At 40.4% G+C, this 26,035-nt stretch overlaps 2 protein-coding genes across 10 annotated transcripts in view; one reads left to right on the top strand and one right to left on the bottom strand.

The window, feature by feature from the left end:
* The window catches only part of greb1l (GREB1 like retinoic acid receptor coactivator), a 46,023-nt gene extending 33,759 nt beyond the window's left edge, over positions 1-12,264 (bottom strand). For 3 of the 9 annotated variants that reach the window (XM_005476451.4, XM_019347649.2, XM_019347652.2), the window contains exon 1: positions 11,464-11,681. The gene's annotated coding sequence lies outside the window, so the exon portion shown is untranslated. Of the gene's footprint in view, positions 1-2,838; positions 2,934-4,699; positions 5,880-11,463; positions 11,683-12,058 lie in introns of those variants that run through there. The other 6 variants (XM_019347648.2, XM_005476449.4, XM_005476450.4 and 3 more) reach the window with 6 other exon arrangements.
* Positions 12,265-14,383: 2,119 nt separating this feature from the next.
* Positions 14,384-26,035, top strand: part of rock1 (Rho-associated, coiled-coil containing protein kinase 1) — a 30,069-nt gene continuing 18,417 nt past the window's right edge. The window contains 2 exon segments of the mRNA XM_003437854.5: positions 14,384-15,236; positions 25,150-25,231. Of these exon segments, the coding sequence (XP_003437902.2) occupies positions 15,126-15,236; positions 25,150-25,231 (193 nt within the window). The 5' untranslated portion in view covers positions 14,384-15,125.

The raw sequence follows: 26,035 nt of genomic DNA, 5'->3' as shown, positions 1-26,035 counted from the left end.
GTTGAACGCCAGTTCACCTAAGCTGAAACAACAGGGAGAGAGACACAGGACCCTAATACATTTATAGACTTATTCAGGGAAGCCATATTGAATAAGGCAACAATAAGTTCTATTGCATACTGTAAAGCTGTCACTGGCAGCAGTCAAACACCGGTCAATGCTAAAGGGCAAGAGGACGAAGGAGACAAAGATTTGTTGCTTTGAATTTAAAGTGGTTAAAATACATTCTCTAAAACATCATATTTTTACTCCAGGACTTGAAACAAGTCGATCATTCCTGACCTTGCATAAAAGAGAGAAAATAAAAGCTTTTTATAGCCAAATTCATGTAAATATCCATATTTCATGAGTGGCCTTTATTTCATCCAGTTGACCCTCTAGCATTTTCACAGCTACTTCTAACATCTGGTCTGAACCCAAAGGCTCATTCCAGATTAGATCTTTGATAATGGTTGACCAGGCCTTGTCCTGGCCATAAACTGCTGTTTAGACAGCCCTGTTTGTTATGGGGTGTAAAGGGAGATCCATGGATCATGGTGAAAGGGCCAACGCTATCAAAACATTTACGCTTATCAGATGACAAACCAGCAAAGGGGTCATGTTCCAGTTCCAGGAGCTGGCCTGGGTTGCCCTCCACCCTCCATGCAGACCAAACATCAGTCAAATGGAGGTTGTGAGAGACTTCAGAGGCGATCACTGGAAAGGGCCGAGTATTGTTTTGAAACAAATTCATTCTCAGAACTTGAAACTACATCCTACATGATTCTACAATATATGCATGTACCTGTAGACTATACTTTGGAAAATTAAATTAAAAAACTACTGAAACTGAAATGTACAGAAGAGAATATATTTTTAGGTCATGACCCCTTTGGAATTCCAAGACAAAAACAGACCAAAAAAAAGTCAGCATTAACCTATAGTTCTAACTTCAACCCAGGAATTCAGACTTTTTCAGTTAACTTTATCCTCATAATTTGTACTTTATTCTCAATTCTAACTTTTTACAATTCTAAAAGTGATATTTATGAGAAAAAAGTCACAATAATGCCTCTTTTTCTATGAATTCTCAAAAACTAATTTTTTTTATTTATTTAATTATGATTAGTATTATTATTATTATAATTATTATTTTAAACGGAGGTCCTCATCTTTTTTCCAAAGAAATTGCTGAAAAATTTGTACTAGCTATAAATCTAACCAAACTCATCTTGACGATTGATAAAGTAAATGAAGAAAAGAATTTAATTGTCAACATTTCTGATAACCAAATAATCAACTAGGTAATTTTACAAGACTCAAAGTTCTAGTTAGAGTTTCTCAGCTTTGATTCTTCACTTCCTTGACTATTTAAAAGGATAATGATAATAATGAAGACAACTGGCAGGTTAAATAACAATGAAAATAATCATTAGCGCTCCACTAAATCTATCTTTAAACCTTTTCCCCCCTTTAAGGACAACTCACTCTCTCAAAGGTTCACATATCCAACACACTAACTTAATTTCAGCACACACTCATGGAGAGGACATAAGAAAGAGGTCTGTTGTGTTTATCAGGCGTCCAAAGAGATCCACTTTTCACAATGGGACCTCTCCTTTCTTTTCCTTCCTGAAAAAGATCTCGGCCACCTTGAATGTATTTGACTGACAGCGTGACAAAGAGGCTTCTTAATGTCCTCGAGAAGGAGCCGCCTCCTCTTTCCCTCTAAACTTCCTTACAGGGCGATCAGCTGTATCCATCATACCCCTCTTCCTGACCCCAGGCGGCACTGCTGCATCGGCAGCACCCCACCCCCGTTACCCCCCTCACTCTCTCGTCACAGCTCCTCCATTCTTCACCACCCTCCCGATTAATAGGCACCAGGTTGCCCTCGGTGACGGGACACACACTTAAATCCCATCAGTCGTCCTTACAGCAGCAAGAGCCACAGCATCAGCAGGACTCTTTTTGTCTTAATCGGACAATGGAAGCAGAGCCAGCCTTTGTTTGGGGCTTGACCCTGCACACAAACCGTGCCGATTTGAAAAAGTGACAGTAAACCTATTCAGAGCTGTTATCACTTCATTCTGCCCAGGGTCCCTCCACAAGAGGAGAAATTTCACCAGCCAAGAGCCTCTTAGTAATTTTGGTATGTGAGATTTTTTTTTAAATTTGGTTTTACAATCATTCATGAAATCAACCTTGTCAGTAAAAGAACTACATAAGGACAATCTGAATGAATTTTAAAACTTTCTACTGTAGACAATACACGCCTCAATTGCACTACAAGCACAGCTAAATGTAGTTTTAGAATTCCCCATTGCTCTGATATAGTCATTATAGGTAAACATATAGTATTATTGTAGGGTTTATATTACAATATAAGGCATCTTGAGGTGACTATTGTTCTGATTTGAGGCTGTATAAATAAAACTGATTTAATAGTCAGGTATTTTGTACTTTTCTAAATCAAAGCCTGATATGCTGCAAGGTTTTTGAAAAAATTATGACAGATTAAAGGAAAAAAACCCAAAAAACATTTCTTTAAATCCCTTCAAATTATTATGATCAGCATGCTTTGGGAAAAGTTTTTCTTTGAATAGAGGTGAAAATTTTATTAAAAAGTCTCTAAAACATGTTTTTGTGTTAAAGCGAATGCACAGATCTACTTATAAAATAGTCTGTTGAATGTCTGCATGTTTTATTTCTGGCTGCACTCGAGCTGAAATTGTGCCTCGCACAGATAATGGAGAAGAGAGAGCGAGAGTGCTACAGAGAGTGAGAGCGAGACAGAATGACCTCCACCGCCACAGAGGAACGCTGAGTTCTCACAGCACATGGCTGGGTCTTGGTCACCTTAGCCTTGGACGGGCTGTGACAGCCTATGGAAAAGCCTTCTGCTACAGTCAGCCCTCTCCCCCACAATCCTGGCAGCAGGAACGCTCACTGACCTTGTGTTTCAATATGAAAAGGGAGAGAGAATGAGTGAGTAATGTCCTGTTTGGGGTCGTGTTTGTGTAATTAAGGTTATGTGTGCGTGGGCAGCAGCATTATTTGGAAAAGCATCTATGGGCAAAGGCAAAGATGCTGCCGAGATGAAGCGGGAAATCTGGCTGAAAGCTTGAGTGTTTCCAGCTGCTGTTAGCATACATCAAGTTCTCTCACATTAACAATTATACACAAATTATACACATACAAAAAAAAAGAAATGTGCATCATTGTTGCAACTCCAACATCTAAGAGAGATTACACCAAATGGGTTGTTAAAAATGATTTTCAGATTTCAATTGGAGCAAAGATAATGTCATAATTGATCAGCCCAAACCCATAAGCAAAGATTATTCACACAGCTACGATTGTCACAGCTGGATTATTAAAATTAAATGCTACTTTTAGCTGTTCCCTTATTCACAAGGGGTCTGATTGGTGTTTGATTTGGTGCTCGTCCTGACCCAACCCTAAAAGGAACTGTGCCACCTCGCAGAAAAGACGAGGTGAATGTGTAAATCACTGCAGTGTGGAGCCAGCAAATTGCTGATGGTCAATTAGTTTTCTATTCCACAATCAGTCTTAACAATTACAAGAAAGACCTTACACAAAACCTCCAAACCCACACAGACTTACATTAAAAAAATATGTATAAAGTTCAGCTAGGCTAAGAAAATCCACTTTATGTGTATGCGTTTGTGTAAAACATGTTTTGGTGTTAAAGTGAATGCACAGATCTACTTATAAAATAGTCTGTTGAATGTCTGCATTTTTTATTTCTGGCTGTTCTCGAACTGAAAATGTGCTTGAGTGCTGAACAGTGAGCTGGTGTATGCTTTAGTTCTGCAGTGCACCTAAGACACACGCATGCACATGGTTGGATGGCCAGGCTAGAAACATCAACCAACTGTAAATGACAAATTATTTATTAGACTGTGTTAATGGTTAGTTCACAAAGTCCTCAGTCTCTGTGGCGTCAGCATAAATATATACAAGTCTTTAACATCATTTAATTGAATCTGTGGTTTGTTTTAAAGGACTGAAAACTGAGCACTTCCTTAAGTTTTCGCCCATTATTTTTGGCTCTTGTTCCTCTAATGTGTGTATACAGAAATAAAGAGAAAACACTTTTTTCTCCTCTTTTCTCTGCTAATATCCCCGTGGGATGGATAATCACTCTCTCCCTCTCTGAAGCCCTCTCACCCCCCTCATTAATTTTACAAGGTGACAGAATAACACGTGAATTAGTAATCAGTCGTCTAAGGTTGGTTTGGGTAAACCCATAAATAATTCCATACACCCCATTTTCTCAAATTAAAACTGGGTTGAATTTTTGACACAGGGTTCCTGCAATTGTTTCACAGGAAAAGCCTTGCTGGGACAGAAATGACTTCTGTCTTACAGAGCTTTTAATTTGAAAGAGGACACAGGAAATTGACAATGCAGCAACAAACTCCATAGTGGCTCAAAAGTACTAAAATATGAAGAACTTATTTGATAAAATAAGTCCTCGGAGAAGCCCACTAACCTAAATTTTTTTTTTTTTTAAAGAACCAGTTACAACTGAGTTAAAACAGTCTTTTTTGATACTCTTTACTGTTACTGTACCAACAATAACAGTAAAGAGTGATGCTAGTTTTAGCTAGCATTAGAGGAAGCTAGCTCATTAGCTACCTGATCCAATCACATTTTTAGCATTTCAGTACACTACGCCATCACATACTTTTACCTTTGTTGTTGATCCAGAAAGTATTCGTCGCCAACTCCGTCGTCTTGTTATAAATTGAAGATAAACCAAATGGCTGAAAACTGCAGAGCAGTTGAATACAACCTGGGTAAATAACTAAAAAACGTTTAGCATGCTAAACTGAAAAACTGAGACTTCAGGAGGAAAAAATTATACCAACCTAACGCACTGCCTGTGTGCGTGTGTAAAGTAAGCTGGATTTTTTTTTCTTGGTCATAAATATTAACAGGTCAGTTTTAGCCTACTGAACCTATGTCAATCGAGTTAAAGCATTTTAAACAATATTAGCCGTATGACAGTGCTTGCTAACATAGCAAAAGCTCACATTTTTGAGCCAGCTAATATTAAGCGATCTTATTTGCATTTTGGGCCTCGGTTGCAGTGGGCGTGGCTTTCAGAGTACCACCCGACCCTTGGCCTTTGTCTCTTGCTCTCTCCTGATACATGCGTTAGGGGTGAATGCATTTCCTCATCTGGAGGGGGGGGGAAAGCACTACACCTAAAACCCATTAACAGTGCAGTTAAGAGACATACTAATGATCATATCCCATGCTGTATGCCATTATAGCTATCATGTCACATGAAATGTGACATGCAGTCAAAAACAGAGCACTTCTGTACGTGTTAAATGGGCCTGCTAGAGCTGAGGGAGTAATAAGAAGAAACAATTAAAGCTAAACTGCAATGTCAATCAAAAATTAAAGCAGTAAATGCCAAAAAAAACAAATCTTTTGCTTCTTGTGTGAAAAATCTGCCAAATCAACCATGCAGAGCTACCCGCTGATCTCTTATCTCATTGCTATGGTTCAGGCTCAGGTTACTTTATTTGTAACCATAGGTAGATTTACTCTGCAGCAGTGAGTCATCCATCCTCACATTTTCAGCAGAGACAGACACATGTAGCAAAGCTATGATATGTTTATCTGGCTAATGGCTGCTGGAACAAAGCCGTTTTTAAACTGTGTTGTTCTGCACTTTAACACGCCCCCCCCCTCAAAAGAAACGCTGTTCAGAAGGAAGAAAGTGAAGCTCCTTATGCATCGTCAAGTAAAACTGAAAGTGTTGCACAAGGATCCTGAGCTCAGCTGTGGCTCACCAATCAGCGTCTTAAAACCTGACCACAACCTACCGAGTGGATTTCTGCCAAAGTCACTTGCCAGACACCAAGAACACCAAAACACAGCACGCAGTTGGACCAACGTACTATTAGACTGGAAATTTTAATATGGGCTAATTGGAAGAATAGTGTCATAACTCAGGCAACCTAGGGAAAAGGCGTGTGCTTACGTCATTACCTTTAGATGAGATGGAGCCTTCAAACATGTTGATGTGAAAATGTCTAATCTTTTCCTAATCCTACCCAAGTAAAACTGGTTCGTAAAGATGCAGTAAATTTAAAAAAAAAGATTTAAAACAAGTGACATCAACAACTAAACCTTTCTCCCTTTTTTAAAGTCACATGCTTGTGCCACCACTGCTTACTTTATTGGCCCTTTAAACTAGAAACACTCCAGTATGTTGTTTCAAGAATGCTTAAATGGCTTACTTCAATATGGTATGAACAAAAAAACAATATGACCGTTTTGTCTGGAGGATTCGGAAAGTTAAACCGTAAACTTTCCCTTACGGTATTGTGCTGTGATCCAGACTGTGGCACAGCACATGCTGTGCTCTTTAAAACGAACATGAAGCCGCAGGCTGAAATTTCTGGCTGCAGGTACTGTACCGCTGGAGCTGGCATCTGTGCATGGGGAGGGAATACAGCAGTACACCCTGTGAGAACACAGTGTTCCATAACACTGCTGTGCAAGAAGGGATTCTCAGCTGGATGCTTTCCAGGTTTCAGTGGCAAGAATGAGGATATATTATGACTGAGTGCTCTCAGTGGAGACACGCACAATTTGCGCTTCGTGAGTTCATATTGCTGTAATGGAGTCCACAAAAATCTGAGAGATTGATCTTAAAAAAAAAGGAGGAACAGTGTAGACATGAGTCTGTACTTCGTGCCACAATCCTACTGTGTTGTGATTTGCAAGATGCAACCTAATTTCTTTTTCAGAGTTTAGGGAGAGTCCCTCCTTCACCTTGACATGCCGTCACTCCCCCACAAACACGTGCATGAACTCCCGCCTTCATGGTGAACCTTTGACTTTGCTCCAGACACACTTCCTGGCGATCGACTTGAGGGCACAATCTGCTCAATTTTATTCATTTCTGCAGATGCGTGTGCAGATGAAAAGAGCGCAAAAGTCTGGATGATAATATTCTGTAACTGCATCAGAAAAAGGAGTGCATGAATAGAGGATGAGCATGGTAACAGGAGGCTTAAATAAACTAAGGATTAGGTTCACTAAGTCATTTGGTTAGTCAAGCAAAAAATCCAGCAGTGACAGATAAGAGCCTGTCCTGCATGTCAGAATCATAGATAACAGGACAACAGGAAGTGGTGTCTACTGCGGTTGCGTAGCACTCATGCATAAATGTACACACACACAGACACACCGCTAAGATTAGCATCATAGATCTCCTTTTGCAACAAAGAGCAGGATGTTCAGCCCAGCGTTTTTGGCTGCACCTCTACATTTTACATGTCCTACATTCCTGACTATAAGTTCCTTTCATCCATCACAAAAAGCCAGATCACTCTAGGACTGAGAGAAAAAAAAGGGGGCATTCTTTCAGCTCAGAGGAATTTCATCCTTACAGTGTTTCCGTTTCCCCTTTGCTCCTGAGCAGGCCGTAAACACTGAGGTGTGAAGCAGACTCTCACCCAGAAGCACAAATTCATGGTCGGCTGAGGGGATAACGTTAAACAGTTAATTATCTGCATTTTATTTAAGGGGTGCGTTAAATTAAGTTCAGCCTAAGTTTTAAATGAAATTGCTCTGGATTTTGATGCCCACTGAATTTTTGGTTCTTATAGTGTGGAACTGAATACATACAGCCCTCCTTTGCCATAAAATCCCAAGTTTGGCTCTAAATAAGTACTATGTACTAATTTCTGTTTACGTATATGTACTGTAGAGAGAGTGGTTGGTAAAGAGAGATGAAATGTGAGCTGAAGTAAATAAAAAAACAGATATAATTGCTCAGTTTCCTGCAGGTGAAACTAAGACATAACAGCTGATGGTGGAGGGCTTAGAGGAGGAAGCCCCTCCCCCGGCAGCGGGATCAATGCACATAAATGGAAGAGGTCACAGACCTTTGACATCTCCTTTCAGCCGGGGGAGGGGCACGGGCCTTTGTGAGATTGGCTTTAATGATCCAGTTGTCAGGCATGTCATACACCAGCATACAGTACATACAGTTTGAGTCACATTTTTGGTCTTTCCTCTCCACACTCAGCTTTTACACGTTTAACTAATCCAACAGCAACAAGCGTCAGGTTTAGATAAAGAAAAGTAATATCCTGTCTGCATCCAGCTGCCTCGTTTCTAGCTTCATCACTCCCACTTCTTTTTTCACCCTTTTCTCCCATCTCTTCCCCTCTGGAGGCTCCCTAGCTTTTCTCCAAACCTTAGTTGTGCTTCTCCTCCTCCTGTTCTTCTTCTTCCTTTCATGATGCATTTTTCAAGAGACATTTAATCACTAAAAGGAAACATGGAGGACCACTTTCTACAGTGTTTGCTGTTTCCATGGTTCCGCAGAGATGATATTGAAAAATTAAAATTAGCAAGATGCCAAATATTAAATATTCACTCGGATGAATGAGAGCTTTAAAACACACGGTGAACTGTTATTTCTTCTGCTTTTAAGTGAATAGAATGGGAGACAGATGTGATTCTCTGCAGAAGAAAGAAAAACATACAGCCCTGACGTGGCCCCTGTACTCTGAATATTTGCTTTCATTTATTTAGACTCACGGCATTACAAGTGAACACAGTGTTCCTGGCATTCTTGGCCTCCAATAAGAAAAAAAAAAAGACAGGTTAAAAGTTTACGAACATCCATGTGGAACATGTTTCTTTGAGTCTAATGTGACTCAAAGATTGTGGAACAATCTTTGAGTCACATTAGACACAGTTACTGCTAAAAAGCACTAAAGAAATCTCATTAGGAATCATAAAAGATCTTCCAAGATCCTGAAAGTGAACCTTGATTTCTCTGTAATTTATATGCATTTACCAACAAGCCTTTTTTTTAGGAGACCTGATCTCTGTTTCACAGAAGTGGGACGTAATGCTTCTTTATAGGAAGGGAGGGATGGAAATTTCCTGCATTTACAGCTTGTAGTCACACTGCAGAACAACATATGTGAGACAAATGCATTAAATTGAATTTTTCTTTAGTTAAAAAAGCTACAAAATACATGTAAAACAATATCAATTAGCTTGAACCTCAAACAACTGCAACAGTAAAGCTGCCGAGACATTAATGCAAATGCAGTAATAATTTAAATAATACAAATAAATGTAAAAACACACATTTTATATACTGAATATTTTAACTTTTGATATTTTTAGGATATTCTGCTGACCAAATTTAAGTTAAGTAAGCAAGTCAAATTTTAGTGCTTACTTTTCCTGCTGTGGCACTGATGGAAACACTGATATTTTAATGAACTACGTTTTTGATGACAGAACAAGTTTTGGTGACACAATCGTATTGACAACACGGGATATGAGGATAAAACCTGAATAGAGGGTCATGACTCCTGCCTCAGCAATTTGATGAATGGCGCCTATATTGAGGACCACCTGTTTTCTGGGGCCTGTCACACTGCAGCCGAAGAAGTGTGAAAACAATAGCGCTGATCTCTCTAGTTGGGATTTTGTCCCTCGTGCCATCTGCACTCATGATCAGAAAAGGGCACATTCACTGAGAAGTACTTCAGAAAGGATCAACAGAAGCATCTGCTGGCTACCCCCGGAGGTGTTTTTGTGATCTCAAAACTGGTATCGTGGATGATCTGATTTAGTTTCATTGATCGGTATATAAAATTTGTTTGAAGCCACCATGGAACCTGAATCCACTGTGTTACTGACTAAATGGATAGTCAGTCGGTTTGAATCCCTTTTTGTTATGACAGTGAATACAACCCTCAGTGATCTGACAGAGCCCGGTTTGTCATAACAGCAAATGAACAAGGATCTTCTTTGTGAAGGAAAAAAAGAGAAAGGCACAAGGCCAACTGAGTAAACAACACGACATGAACACCAAAAGCAGAGCCCCAAAAATTACAGTGAGAGAATAATGACAGGAAAATAAATCAATCTGTTACCCTGGTGACAATTGCCTGAGCACGAATGGATGTGAAATAGTCATTTATCCACAACTTGGTTAGTTTTTTGGGTTTTTTTTTTTTTTTTTTTTTTACAAGCGAAATGTCATGCTGCAGTTTTTGGAAAACCTCTTTGCCTCACAACATGTCTCCAACACAATAAAACAATAGATGAGAAGATGGGGAAGAAAAAGAAGGTAGACCAGCATCATAAGGAAATAAAAGCTCAGATAATGCTCAGCTCAAATAAGATGTGTTATTTTTTTAAATAGGTCATCTTTTGAAGGCGAACAGAAATGAGGTGCATCTTACTTAAATTGTAGTTTTGAACGATCCAAGGTGCATGTTTTTATGAAAAAGGGAGGGAACCTTCAGGTGTTTAATGAAACGACAGCTTAGAAATTTTCAAAGCTTCACTTGAGACTGCAGATTAAAAAGTTAAGATGCAACAGTCACTGAAAGCAAGGCAGTCAGAGCCTTCACAAAGCAACATGAGAAAGAGACATCTCCTTCAAGGCTAAAGAGAGAGACCTGTCCGAGTGCACGAATGCTGTCATGGGGCCTTAGTTATCTCCACCAAGATTAAGTCCCAATTGTTGACCAGGAACAAAGGCAGCCAGTGAGGAAACCAGCCCCCCGAGGGCCAGATGGTCAGCGTTCAGAGCCCCCCTGACCCCTCCATTCCTTGTCCTCTTTGACAGGGCTGCGCGTGCTCCACGCAAGACAGGCCACCCAGCTAATCGACAAATGAATGATTACTCATGTGATACTGTACTCATGTAACGTTCCTGCGGTGAAGCAGTAAAAAATAAGCAGAACGTCTACTGTAAGCACCCCCGTGCATCTGGTACAGTGCCAAATGTGCTGTGGATGGAAGGATGTTGTAATATGCACAGGCTCCAAATAAACCTCCTGCTCACTCTTATCTGATATGACTTTATCTAAGCTGCTGAAGCTTGTTTCAACACCAAGCCTTAGGCAACTGTAACAGTATTCAGCAGACACACGCACAAGTACTAGTGACCTGGCTCCAGGCACAGTCGGCATGACTTTCCTAACAATGAATAATTACCAACAAGTACTGAAGCAATCACGGTGGATAAATGGACTGATTGCTAAAATGATCATGTTAAAGCTCGGCTGCACTCTCTCTCTCTCGTACACATCTTGTGGGGACATCTAATTGACATAATACTTACCCTAGCCCCTTACCCTAAACCTAACCATAACCCAATTGTAACCCTGTCACTAAAACCTCTCAAAAAAATACCTTCCAACTTGTGAGGACCAGGATTTTAGTCCAAGGGCTGTTGTTCCCCACAAGTATAGCAAACTTCCAATTTTTGGTTCCCGCAAAGATATAAACACACACACACACACACACACAGCCAGCGTTTACAGCTGAGCATCAGTGACGATTTAGAAGGCTTTCTGGTTTGTGCCAATTATACTGCACCAAAACAAATTAAGATCGCGAGGAAAATAAGAAATCAAAATAAAAAACGCAGTTCAAACGCAAGCCTACCTTATACGTAACGCAGAAAGTCACATTTCCACGGGGATTGGGGTCCGTGTGTAAACTTGCGCTCTCCGGTTCCGACGCCAGTACCAACGTTGCTGCTGCTTTGGGCGCTCGGCTGCTCTGCCACAGCTGATCACAGCCCACAAAGCAACAACGTGACGTCAGGAAGCTACTGTACGTACCGTTTGGTTCAAATCAGCGGAAGTTCGGCTCAGGTTGTTCTTTGTGATCGCTTGTTTATCAAATGGGAGGAAAAAGGCAAAAGAGGTCGTCCAAAGCTAGTAAATGAATAATAACCATCGACGACATGTATAAGTAGTTTTTTTTAGTTTTTTATTATAGTTTAAACGTGCAGTAAGAACTATATTAGGTAATACTAACTTTACGTTACAATATAACGTCGACAGCATGATATTTGCTCGGCTGATTCGCAGATATAAGAAAAATAAACAGTTTGCACGAAAGACTAATGAATAAACATGCCAAGAAAGTGAAAAGAACGAGTCAATAATCTCACCGAAACACGAACATACATCTACACACACATAAAAGTGAAGGTTATGTTTAAGTTGCATTTTTTTTTAACATGCATACTTACACCTTTAGGTGATTCTGATGGCGCAAACTGTTCCAAACCTGCTCCCTCTGTAGGTACAAATTATTAATACACTGGGGGCACACGAAAGCATGCTCTTTAATGCTGCACAGCTTTGATAGATACTTCTGGTCATATAAAGGAATATGAATACGAAACATGCCTGCAAGGAGCAAACGCGACATGTTGAGTTTGCACCCCTTGTCATAAAGTCAAGCTCAATGGGCTTATTCAAGTTCTTGAAAACGAGTGAGCTCTCTCGATAAATTGTAAAACATCGCCCCCTGTCGTATGACATCAGGAATAAAAAAAATGACATTGAAGGTAATTGCACTCAAGTTATTACGCAGCACAGCAAACAATTCTTGTGCAATAAATGCACTTTTAAAAATGTGCAGCATTTACAGGAAACAAATGAACAGATTGTAAATGAGAGAGAGAAGTGCATGTGCGCACGATCCATAGGCTGAGGGCGTTAATCACTCGAGGACAGGCTAGATACCTCTTCCTAGACCCTGTATTAACATATAGGGGCTTCCGTGAATTATGACGACCTTGCGGGAACATGTATTCTTATACCTATACTATACATTTTCCAAGGTAGAATGGTTGTGCAACAAACATATTTAATTACTTAGAAAAATTAAGAAAGAAATAATTTTTTAAAATTTATTTAGGATTTTCTATTCTATTGGCATAATTCTGACTAGATATTTAATATTCTTCTTGGAAAAATTTTCAATAGTGTTGAGGTGGGGGTTTGGGAGGGCCATCCAGGGAGCTTAATGTTACCCTGATTTAGCCATTCCAAAAGCAGTTTAGATGTGTGTTCATTGTCCTGTTGGAAAACCAAGTTGTGTCCAAGGTCTAAATATGTAGCTGCTGGTTTGAAGTAAACTGGAAGAATTTGGAGATACTCCTCCCTCCTTCTTTATTATTCCATCTACATTGTGTAATGTGCCAGTACCACTGGCAGCAAAACAGCCACAAAGCATGATGCTACCACCACCATGTTTGACAGCTGGTATAGGTTTCTTAGGTTTTAAAACCCCACCTTCACTCTTCCAGAAATCCCAGTCTTTGTTTTGTGTGAGCATAAAACTTTTTGGCAGAAAGCATTTGGCTTGCCCATGTGGGCAGCTGCAAATTTCAGTCAAGCTTGAAGGTGTTGAAGGCCTTGAAGGTCTTTCTTGGTCGGCATCCTCTCAGTCCACACCAATGTAACACTTCTAAAGCTTCACTGTTGGTGTTCCAAAACTTTCCAGGCTGTGGTTCTTGTTTGGCTCTTTTGGTTGTTCCTGGACATCCTAACCAATTTCCTCTCATCTAAGGGGTGAAAGCCAAAGTCTGGAAGCCAAAGTCTGGAAGACAGCCAAAGTGATGATACATCAGAATAACTTGTACTTAAGTATATTGGTTTGAACTGTAGATCTTTGAGTTTGCAGTTGTTTAGAAATAGCTCCAAGAGACCTTCCCAGATTATGTCTTTTAACACACTGTTGAACCTCAGCACCACTTATTAAAAGATTGAACAGAGTGTAAGTATATATTTGAGCCTGTATATGTACTTTTGACACTGTGTGGAGTAGAGAAAATCTAAAATAAATTCAAATTTGCGCACCCAAGTGTTTCTTTAGATGTATGCTGCTCAACCATTGCACCCTGGAAAAGAACAGTCCAAAGAAATAAGTAAAAGTTCCAAATTGCCATGACAGTTATGGGCAAGATGAGTCTATGTAAACTTTCATAACCGACTGTACATGTTAGTTATGAAAGAATAATTTTGAGAGTGTGTGGTTTTGTTGCACATAATGTAAGCCAGTGGAGAATAGATTAAGCTAGTTAAAGCTCAGCTTTAACTTAAAAATAACATCAGAGAATTTTTTTAAAAACAAATAATATAGATTAGTAATAATATAATCATCACAATTAATAAAAGTATTCTAATATATTATTCTAATATATGCTATTATTATTATTATATAATTGTCATAACATTTAGATACAGTGTTTATAGTACTTCCTATGGATATTCGGATGAATGGTTTTGCTGTTTGTGTCGTGACCATTATTTTTTATTAATAGTCTAACCAGCAGTATTTCTAAAATAGTCTTTTTTTAAAAATAAAAAAGAACCAAATAGAATCTATATATATCAACATTAAGGATAAATATTTTTAAACTTAATTTAAGTTTATTCTTCCTCAGATGGTAGATTTTTAGTAAGATCATAACATTTAGGCAACTTTTTAACGTTTGGGAGCAGCAACGTGTTGCCTTCCAGTTTGTGATGTAGACTTGCGCATGCCCAGTACCTGACATTTGAAGTATCTTCTCAGGGGTGTTTGAACAGGAAGGCGGACATATTGGCGAGACTGTTGGAGAAAATCGGCATCGTCTGCGATTGTTTTCTGAAAAGTAACACATATCAAACCCGATCTGTCTGTATTCCATCTGAGGGATAAAGCAGTTCGGACGGGGAGGCAATCGAGGCTCAGTGACAGCGCACACAACAGCGGATGGACTGCCTTTAAACGTTTTAACGACTCCGTCTTTACACTCATCGAAATTTGGAAGAAGCAGAAGTTTTTTTTTCCCACCACTTCTACTTTTGAGCTGTCAGATTGGTTTGTCATTTTCTGCAGGGGCCTGGCATAGATATGGGAACGGCACAGGACTAGCTTTCCAACAAATTGTGCTTTTTTCAGAGAGACGGTGCATTCACGTTTTAACTGCCTTTTGTTTGGATGCACCAACATTTTAAGCCCTTATCCTCAGCGGCATCCCACGGAGGCTGACTAATCTGTCGCCGCATTTATCTTTGCCACTAAAGTTGTTCGCCACTCGTACCGGGGACACATACTTCGAATCCGAAAATGTGGCTTTTGCATGTTCAATGCAACCTTAAAGCGTGTGGAAGCTCCAGGAGAACGATGTGTTTTCTTTGAAGTGCGGCGGAAAGTTCAGAAGAAGAAAGGGACATTTGGCTGGCTAGCTAGCAATCGCTAGCTGCTAAAGCTAGCTAGCCACTCGCCATTGAGCTGTTTTTGTTCATAACTCAACGTCGGGGATGAGTTTTGCAGCAAAAATGTCTGCTGGGGATACCATGGAGGCTCGATTTGAAAAGATCGATGCCATGTTGAAAGACCCAAAGTCAGAAATAAACACGGATTGTCTGCTGGTAAGTTTGTAGCATAGTAGCGGGCTAAAGTGGCTAACGTAGCCAATTTCGGGGTCAGTGTAGTCCTTGGAGCAGAAATTCTTTCCGAGACCAGCACATTTCATCTTGTCACTGAAGAAATGCTGACACAGAATAGATGTACACTTGGTTAACTTGAACACCTGTGCACTGGCATGTAAAAACTGGGGTTTTCGGAAAGGAAATTAATTTTAAGACCTCCAGATACTTTACAAAATCGAAGACAAAAAAGCACACTATAATAGGGTGGAAATAATCCTTAACTGCGGTATTCTGCTAGTTTAAAATAAAAATAACGAGTAATTGTAACGTAATGACTAATAAGTTGGACAGATGGCACAGAGACACACACATCGTTACAGTATTTTTGTTTTAGGCAAGTTAAAACCGATCAACTGGTGGTTTCCTGCCTTGCACTGCAAACCGATTGTGATATATACATTTTTTCTTTTGGTCACCAGTGTGCAGCTTAGAGCATTTAAAAGGTGACCAGTTAGATGTGTTGTTTGTTTCAGCTTTATATAAAGTGATAGGCCCTCTTCAAGCCTGTTCTAACCTGCAGAGCTTCAGCTGCATCAGTACACCTGTTGGCTAGAGTTTTTCCTGGGTGCTTCCTGCCTGTGGGTGACAACTCACGAAATGACTCCTATTTTAAAGGAAAGGCGGCTGTTGCCACGTGCTTCAGCCTGGAGCAACACCTTTATTGGTTTTTATTACGTGCAGCAGTCCCAGGAACTGAGTCATCGTGGAGGGGATGTTGTTGCGTCGAGGGTGTGTTGATATGAGGAGCGTTTTAGGTTCAGTGACAGCCGTGCTCCGGGTTTTCGCACGGATCTGCGTCTTGGTGACTAAAGGGAGCGGTTGTGCTCAGATGTTTGTTGTGGTAGAATCAAAATGAATGTAGGTAATCGGCTGGGGCGGGGGGCTTGCCCTGAATTTCCAGTTACTGACTTAAAACCTATGTTTTGGGTTTTCGTGTCTGACCTACTTTTTCGCCTTGGGCACACCACTGAAGTGGCAAGAAATAAATAGTTCCTATATTATTATGTATATCCTAATAGTTCTTGTGCCCACGTGGCTCTTGACTGTATGATATAGGAGTGGACTAATGTCCTAAACAAATGAAGTACAGGAAAGCCATATAGGAAAAGGGGCTTGTCCCAAAACCCCACCCGCACATCTGAGAGTGTTTGTGTTTAGGGTGCTACAGATAATAATAATAATAATAATGGATTTATATAGCGCTTTTCAAAGCACTTTACAATGCCATTATTCATTCACTCTCACATTCATACACTGGTGGAGGCAAGCTACAGTTGTAGCCACAGCTGCCCTGGGGCAGACTGACAGAAGCGAGGCTGCCATATCGCGCCATCGGCCCCTCTGGCCAACACCAGTAGGTAAAGTGTCTTGCCCAAGGACACAACGACCAGCACAGAGAGCCCAGGGATCGAACCGGCGACCTTCCGGTTACAGATACGCTTCCCAACCCCCTGAGCCACGGTCGCCCAGATAGCAGTCTTTAGTAAAGAAAAATTGCTTAGCACTGACCTCCCATCGTGTTGCAGAAAAGGGGCTCTTAAACTCACCTAGAGGTGCACATGCTCTGCATTTCTAATGGCAAAAAGCTGTGGGGACTGTTCCCACTGGCAGCCTCACACACAAGGGTGTTGTTCATTTTTTTTTTTTTTTTTTCCCTTCCCCTCTCTGCAATCGCCCCTGATCAATGAATGGAGGCCTTTTGCTGAGGCGCTCTCCGCCACCATGCAACTCCACCCACAGCTTAATAAAATTCCATGCTAATCAAATAACCTCTTGTCTTTGACTGGCCTAGAGTTCCCTGTGTGTCCCAGAGCCATTCTGCATGTCTGGAGAGTTGAGCCCAAGCAGGCAGCTCTGAGGTAGCTGGGTGTGGGCTCTGCTCTCTACCCATAAACCAAAATTATGTGGACTGAAGACTCATGTTTCTGAGGGCTGTGAATCAGGACATTTAACGCATGAAGCAGCCAACATGCTTGGCTATGAGTAATAGGCTCCATCAGAATGCACAATGCAAGCCTTTTACTGGCTGTGTTTCTGTACCTGGCATAGCACTCTGAAGTATAGGACCGTTGGGATTACACTTTTCCCTTATAGGAGCTTGGCCTGTGATGTGTGATGGTGACATTTGGCCTGTACCTTAGTGCTCAGCTCTGGGCTTGCATAACCATTCACTGTTCTCCAGCCCTGCTGCCCTTATCTTCACCCGCTAAATAAATCCTGCTCAGAGTGAAGAGAGTCTTATCTAGATGGGCAGCCCCCTCCCCAATCATTGTGCTCTACATTGGCTTCTACAGAGCCAATCTGAACAGACAGAATTCCTGACATTGTGATGTGAAAGCTCAGTTGCCATTAAAGGTCTGAGCATTGTTAATATATTTTATTCTTCTGTCAACCAGCAATGACTTGTTTGTATCGAAGTCTTTAGAAAAATGAAAATTGGTTGTGTATTTGTCAAAGTACTGAAAAATGTCCCAGGCACCCTTGCACTTGGCGCTCGAGTATTAAAGTGGAGTCTGTTTATCATCTAGTGCATTATAATAAATGAATCGATGTGTTAGGACTCGCTGTGAGCGATAATTGAGGTGCACTACATAAAGGCTTCCTGCCATCGTCTTTGTTCTTCCTTTGACACTTGGACTGCGTCAGCGCCTCTGAGTTTGATCCCTCTTTCATCTGTTATTTGGGCTTTAAATCTGTAATAAGAGTAATTACAGGAAACGGCAAGGCCAATAAACCAGATTCATATGATGGCGAATGTGCGAGTACTACACGTCAGGGTGGATGCTCTGACTTTGAAGTGATTTAGAGTGTGAGCTAAAATCAGAAATGCTGCATAGATTTCAGTTCGCGTAGGAGACCGCAATAGATAAATTAGCTTTGTGGTGAAATTCCTATACACTTAAAGTTTACATCAGTGAAGTTCTGATATAAACTGGCATATGAGAGACAGAGATTTATTTTGTTGAAATCACATTTGGAGGTTAACATCAGCCAGTTTTTGCTGCTTAGTTTAGATTTAGTCTTAAAACATCAGAACTGAGTGAGTGATTCTTATGCCTTATAATGAAATGATGAAGAAACTTTGGTATAAAAACTGCTGGTGTGAAAACTTGTATTTAGTGTTTATGTCCAATTAGGACTAAGGTCTAATGTAGGATATAGCCCAATTAAGTGAAACTATCATACAATAAAATGAAGCCTCATAGAAGCTACCTTGAAAAACAGTTATTCTGAGTGTCTAGCATAAACATGTTTGTGGCCTCCCTCCCGATTTCCTTGCATGGTTGATTTGCCAAGGCCCAACTTTTGAAAAACAGCCAGTGAATCCTTGTCCTGCCTTCATGACCTTTGCCTTTAATGGACCTGCCCTGCCTCTTAAGGTGTTGTCTTGCACTGATAATGCAGCAAAATTCAGTGTCGTTCTAGATTTACTGGAGATTTTTTGACAGGAGGACATAATACTCACCCTTTTGTGGTGTTCTCTGTTAGGATATAGGCCTGTGTAAGGGGTATATGACAAGGCAAGATTTTCCAGGCCATTGTTATCAGGATATACCAGTCCTCTAAGCTACTTCTGTTTTGTGTTATTCAACCAAAACAAACAGTGTGCTGCGTAATGACCTTTCATTCTAAACCACAGCATCGCTTGTGCCATTTATCTGTTGAACATTTGTTAATTGTGACAAATATATACTATCAACAAAATCAGTCTTTTCAATATGACGGTGACACTGGTGAATGCAGGAACCTTGAATGCACCACCGGTTGTTTTTGCATCTGTTCTTTCTCACAGCTGCATCCCCTGCAGGGCTAATGTAACTCTGACAAAAAGTACTGCAGTGGCCGTATTTTGTGGGGGTAATCACCTACAGCATTCATTTAAGTTTGATTTGTCCATTGCTCCCCTGAAGTAACAAAAGTATTTACATAAGGTATGTAATACTTTGGAAGATACAGACGAAATGTGTGGGCTCTGTTGATTTGTTTTGAATTTAAATCAAAGTAACACCCGTCGGGAGCTTTTTTGATAATGAACTGCATCGTCTTGATTTGGAAAACATATTTGTGGTGAAGGTTACGGTCAGCATTTCATCTAGCCCTATTGTCAGAAGGTTCAGGGCTGTCAGTTGTAAACTGCTCTCCTCAGCTATTTAGTTATGGGAACAACAATTGACTGAGCTATTTGTAGCAGTGCTTTCCCTCAACTGACCGATTATGTGCAGGAATGCATACTAAAATGATCCAATCTTTTAAAAATGGAACTCCTTTTCCTCTTCCTTTTTTTTTTTTTTTTTTAAATTAGCCCATTCAAAATCTGTCTTGTCTACTAAAGGCTAAAATGCCCGTTGGGCGCTCCTGCATACAGAGTGGTCTATATTCCCTCCTTTAATGAACTGGTCATTTGCTGGCGTGTGCTGTGCAGGCAGAGGAGCACAGTTTTGCTTGAGAATCCACCGCTCAGTCAGTGGAAACCAGTGAGCGATGGCCACTGTTGGAATTACTCCATTGTACTTTCACATGAAAGCTTTTGTGACAGTAATTCTCGCTCACTGGGACCTCATAAGAAACTCAAATACCCCTGTTTTGCCACTCCTGGGCTTACTGTCACAGCCATTTATCCAGCAGAGTTGTTAGATATGCAGTCTTTCAAGGTACATGGGATTTCCTGTCAGTAGATATTATCTGCAGCCAGAGTGTGTAAGTAGTCGTCCAGACAAAGTGCTCGGTTAGAAAAACTCCAGCTAAAGTCTCAGTGGTGGTTTCTAAGTGTACTAGAGGGATCAGCGTTAACTCTCTTGGAATGTCTTTACCTGAGAGGAAGTGATGTGTTATTTCATGCTTTGAATGGCTTCACTGGTTTGTATGATCACATTCACGTTTACACGGGCACACCCCGCTGTGGAACAAGCTGCCTGCTCAGCCGCTCACATGTGGAAAGCATATTGTCTTGAAGAGGTGGCAGAAAAGGAAGTGAGAAGAAGGGCTCAACTTGGGCCAGTCCACATGCCTTGTGCTGGCATGCTGAGAGGGGATGATGTGGCCGAGTCTCTCATGGAAATTTTAACTCAGACTTTAATGTCTGGAAAAGAGCTTGTGCTTGTGTGTGTGTGTATTTTTATCCCTTAAAGATTAAGATATAAAGGAAATAATTACCATATGTGATGTCAGCCAATGCATTGGTGTGTTCCGTATAACCATACATTTTTAAAAATTATTTATTTTAAACATAACTATCGCATTTCATGAATAGGACGATGAGACGGTTTTTCGTATGATTAGTTAGTAATCCCAGGGATGTGTCACCCACTGGCTGAAGCAGCATCAGCAGAAACTTCAAGCTCTGGTTTGTTTTCCTTGCAATTTTTCCCAAGACTGCCACATAATAAAACATCCTGTGCACGGCTACTGCCCAGCCCCTTTCGAGCTGAGTTAATCGTATTCGTGATTTTCCTTATAACATAGATTGCAGGCACATCTTGTTAAGTTTATAGCAGCATATAATCTCAGTAATTGTATCATTTTAATTAATAGTGTTACATTTTTGCCTTTTGGCTGAAGGCTATGATAACAACTTGGATCCTTGGTGTTAATTTACAGTGTGCGTGTGTGCACCTTTTTTCATTCAGTTTGCCTGGAAAGTGCTCATTACTGCAAAGTATTCTAAATTACTCATGATGAAAAAGTATTTCAAGTATTCCTGTACTAACAGCCTCATATTTGGTACTGTAGCCTGGAGCAGAGTTTGCAATGAAAACTGTATTGCAAATAGGAATTTAATATGCAGACACTAAACAGGCAACAGGAGCTGGTTGAAATCCACTAGGTGGTCTTTGTGTGTCTATTGTTTGAATTGATGATTTTCATCTGAAAGAAAACAGACTCGCATAAATGGGTTGATCCATGAAGTGCTGACAAGTTCAAGGGATATCTTCCAGCGGTATTTTCCAAACTCTTCATTCACGCCAGGCGTTGCAGTCATCTTGCAGTGTTTTTTTTTCTCTCTCCTCAGCAGCACAGCTGTGTAGGTGGAACGGTGATAATACTTTGGAAGCATTACAATCCACATTAGTTCAGAGAGCTGGCAACAAGCCCAGATAATGTAAAGCACTTCTCAGATTCTGACAGTTTTCTTTGAAATTGCCTATCATGACATGCACTGTTAAGCTACACAAATCTTGATGCCTCGCCAATGTGCAGGAAGCTGCAACTGGCTATTGGTATTGGCTGAATATAAAAATCACTGGTGGTCCTCTTGATGCATGTTATTAAAGGTCGTGACAAAATCGTGACAAAAATGACTCCTGCTTGGCCGTCTTACATCTATGTGCAGGCGATCTGCATGCTCTGCTCTGCTGTAGTCGGCGCAGTCTAACCTCTCTATGCTGCTTCCCACTCAATGCTGAATTATGCTGTGGTAATCAGTGTTTCCCACAGATATATTCTATCTGTGGTATAAATAGTTATGTTAACGTGTGTGTTTGTGTGATGTTGCTGAAAAGCTGAATAAGTGAATTTAAAAAAAAAAATTCTGTTTAAGTTTCTTTTCTGCTAATATTTATATTTCCCCAAGTTCTTCTGTCAGCGAGTCCCGTATTCCATTTCAACCCTGCCATTTTGGATTAAACCTGGTGGTAGTGTGGTTGTGTATGAAGTCAAGGTAGCCCTCTAGCTTATAGTGGATCTTCAGAGCAAAACAAGTGCCACTGTCCACACCACTATCAGAATAAGACTGAAGCAAATGGCTCTTAGCAACTTTGCTCCTATTAAAAGACAGCTCTCAGCTTCTCCACTTTGACAGCTGGCCAAGAAGGCTTTTAGCTCAGCAAACAGACCAGGGCTGCAACAATTCATCGAATAAATCGATTTATAACAAAAAATTCCTCAGTGTAAATGTTTTTGCTTCGATGCGCAGTTTAACTAACTTTGTAGCCCTCAGCTGTCACCATGTAAGTAGTTTAACATGTCTACATACACACAGCGCATAGCCGCTACTGAGACGGTAAACTCGAATGGAGTGAAGGAAAAGTGTCTAAAACTGCAGCAATTGCCATAATAACCTTTACGGGGATAAAGTTGGCAGGAGTCACATGGTGAGAATCAAACCACCTCTTCAGCAAGCTCTAATGTGAAGAAAAGTGAATCTTGTAGCAACCCCACATCCACCACATATGTTTTACACAGTAAAATATCTGCAGTAAAGCTGTAGAAGTTAAAATTAAAGTGTATGTATGCAGATGAAATTTTAACTTAGTCTAGTACGATGTTTAAATTGCTGAGGGTAGACGGCAGTCGTCCTATAATCGATTACGAAAATAATCGGTAGCTGTAGCCCTAAAACTGCCGTTTGTTGTTGATAGGTTGTTAAAGTAGTTCCATTTTTTCCCTTCATGGTACGTGCAAAATCATGCATACAGGAAATCACTCGTACACTGTTGTGTTGCTTTACAATTTTATTTTGACTACACTTACCTGGTTGGTCATCCAACTTCCTCTATAGCTCATGAGTGGAAGGCCATTCATTCTAGGTACTGTTGTATATCAATGCACAAACATCCATTAGGGGTATTTAGTATTGCTAAACTACCTTATTTATTGATAGTTTGCCAGTTGATTAAAATGCCACCTATATTGTTCCTCCTGGTATGTCTATATCAGCTTGCCCTCAGTTTCTCTCTCTATGAGGATAGGTGACACCACAGCAAACATGCAAATGCCGAAATTCAAACACTGATGCTCACACCCAGTGCTGGTCACTTAGACTTTATCAAACTGACATCATTATTTTGTTTGTTAATTAGTTAGCTTTCACATTCTTGTTTCATGATTTTCTCCTATATTGTATTTGTATTTGCCCTACCTGGCTCTGTTGTTGCTCTGGTGTTTCCTTAGGATGGCTGACTTTTCTTTGTTGCTTCCTTTATTTGTTCTCCTATTGGGCTAGCTAGCACAACATGCACCAGCTCTCTCCACTCCCTCTGCCTTTCCGTCATAGTGTTTTACAGTTGTGCTGATGATTGAAAATGAGGCTCTCTATGTGACTCTGCAGTTGGGATAGATTATTATTATTTTTTCTCCTTCCTCTCCTTCACTTTTTTGTTGAGAACTTGCTTGGCCACATAACTAAAATAGCTCTCTGACGTGTACAGTCCTGTTGAGGAATGTTACTGTGGCTGTCCAGAGTTTTCTGCGGCAGGAAGTTATGCAAACGTGCATTGCTGAGCGCAAAGCCTTGTGATTAAGGTCCTGAAGGACTCAGTTCTTCAGCATTTTTTTTTCCCAGTGTAAGCTGGCGGGATACTATATGGCTCAAAGGGCGTCTTTCTTTTCCCCCTCCCAGCCTCTTCTGTAAATACTCTCTCCTGAATGTTGACTTCTGAAGGTTTCTAAACTGAGCAGAAGAGCTTCCAACTTATTAGTTTTCCAATGTTCTGTCCTGGTAAATTTCAACCATTCTACACCTTTTATTTTTCCCTTTTCCCCTCCCACCTGCATTTTCCTTGTACCGCCCATCCTGCAGGGCACTTGCTTGTTTTATGTCTGTGTCCTCCACTGTTGAGCAGAAACAGCAGAGTGACTTAAGAGGATTCCCAAGCTGCTGATTCACCATGTGTCATCATTGCTTTGCTCAGAGAAACACAAAGACACTGCTGGAATGACAAGAGTTCACTCTATGATAGAAAGCTCAGAGATGATTTAGCCAATAAATAGATTTTATTGCATATTTTAATTGTAGCTCTTACCAGCTTTATAGTGGAACATGTACCTCTGACCTTTTTAAAGGAAAGCATATGTAGGTTAGCTCACCTCTTGAAAACACCTGGCTCACACCTGCTCGAGGGACTGCATAACAGTCGACGTACATTCGAGGGTTTGTGTGCCTGTCTTTTTTCAGCCATTCTGGATTATGGAAGATTAGATTAAACCCTGCCAGTGGCACTTGTGCTGTAGCCTAGCCAAAGGCAAGACAGTTTCTCTGCATGTTTATAGTTCTTGAAATCACAGAATTTTACTGTAAACAAAATGGCAATGAATACTTTATGTCTGTTTATTTTATTTGCTTTCAATCATTGATCCAAGTCATAACCTAACAGAGATGATGGTAATCAAGTTATGACACCATGGAGGGCCAGGAACATCGCTGTAATGCCTATGATAGGGAATGAAGTGTCCAGTCGTCATTACTTACCATATGTTTCTTAGGTTCTTTTGACATTTAGCTTTTTTGCATCAGTGATGCTGCAACTGCTGATAGGAGCTTGTGATGTCAGTTTGCAATAATAAACTTTTTGTTTAAAAAGGCAAAAGCTAAAAAAAAGTAATTGGATTTATTTATAGATGGCAAAAATTGTATTAACCAAAGATAATGTTTTTGAATTCACTATGTTGGTGCTAAACATTAGGGATGCATGGATTGCAAAATTCTTGTCTGATTCCAATTCTGATGTTTAAAATTGAAATTTGGTTGATGGGCTGTGCAGCTTCACATTTGAAAAGCTCTCAGCCATTGGTTGATGTCATAACATGTGCGGTTACTGGCCGATAACTTGGTGCATCCCCGTCATCAGTGTCATGCAATATGCAAACCATGCTTCTTCTTCTTCTTCTTTTTTTTTTTTTTTTAATTGTTCTTTGTTTTGTTTTGTTTTTGTTTTTTTCAACAAAATGCTGAAGTGCTCCCCAGCAATAATATGATCCAGACTGGAAGCCAACTGCCAGTGTTATGCAGACATTTCTGCACGGAGCGGTTCCACAGTTTGCTTTTCTCGTGCCGTGTGAGATGACGGATCTGTGACGTTGTAGCAGCCGTTTAATTTTGCTTTCATGCATGATCACCCTTCTGCTTTTCTTCCAGGATGGCTTGGATGCACTGGTGTATGACCTTGACTTCCCCGCCCTGAGGAAAAACAAGAGCATTGACAACTTTTTGAATAGATGTAAGTACACTGCATCAAGCTTTCCCCCTTATGAGAGCTCCCTGTGTCTTTCTCATTAACTATTTGTGTTCACAGTTATGTATGGGTATAAGCCTAGACTCTGGGATGGGGGAGGAGCAGTTTTTTTGGGTCACGGCCTGTATGTGGGCTTGGACACAATAGGTGTCTGCTGCTTAGTGTCCCAACAAAGGGGCTTTCATAAAGGTTGGTGACCTGCCTGATGTCTGTCAAGGCTGGCTTCTCTTTTTCACTGTCCTCAGAATGGGGAAGCTGCTATAAATATGATTTAGGCATAAAAAAAAATAAATCTATAAATCAAAGGTTTCTCTCTTTCCTTAATGTATCTGGTCAAACTGCTCAATTTTCAATTAATATACGGGACAATGGGGAGTTATAGCGTGTACCCCAGAATTTGGACTCAAATCTGTACTCATACTGTATTGATCATGTGGTGGTTTTTATGGGATCTTAAGTGTCACTCTTAATGCTACAGAAATGCATAAGATACTGCTTAGATTGTACAGGATATTAATGTCATGGTGCATGTAGTAACTTTTTGTGCATGCTTAACAGGTTTTTTTCAAAAGTTTTGAGGACAACTAGAATATAACGTGTCGTATTTGAATATCAAGTTGACCTACTGTAAACCCTTAGGCAAAAACTGCCATTAGGCATCATCTCAATTACTCTTGGTTCTGTACTTTCGTGAAAGGCATTGATGGATATGGAATAATGGCGCTATCTACCAAGACAGTGATCTTCAGTAGCATGACTTGCCTGAAGCGCTTCTAGCTCTGAATCCCC

The sequence above is a fragment of the Oreochromis niloticus genome, linkage group LG18, assembly GCF_001858045.2.
Source record: "Oreochromis niloticus isolate F11D_XX linkage group LG18, O_niloticus_UMD_NMBU, whole genome shotgun sequence".
NCBI lineage: Eukaryota > Metazoa > Chordata > Actinopteri > Cichliformes > Cichlidae > Oreochromis > Oreochromis niloticus.
This window is presented reverse-complemented; position numbering and strand designations above follow the sequence as displayed.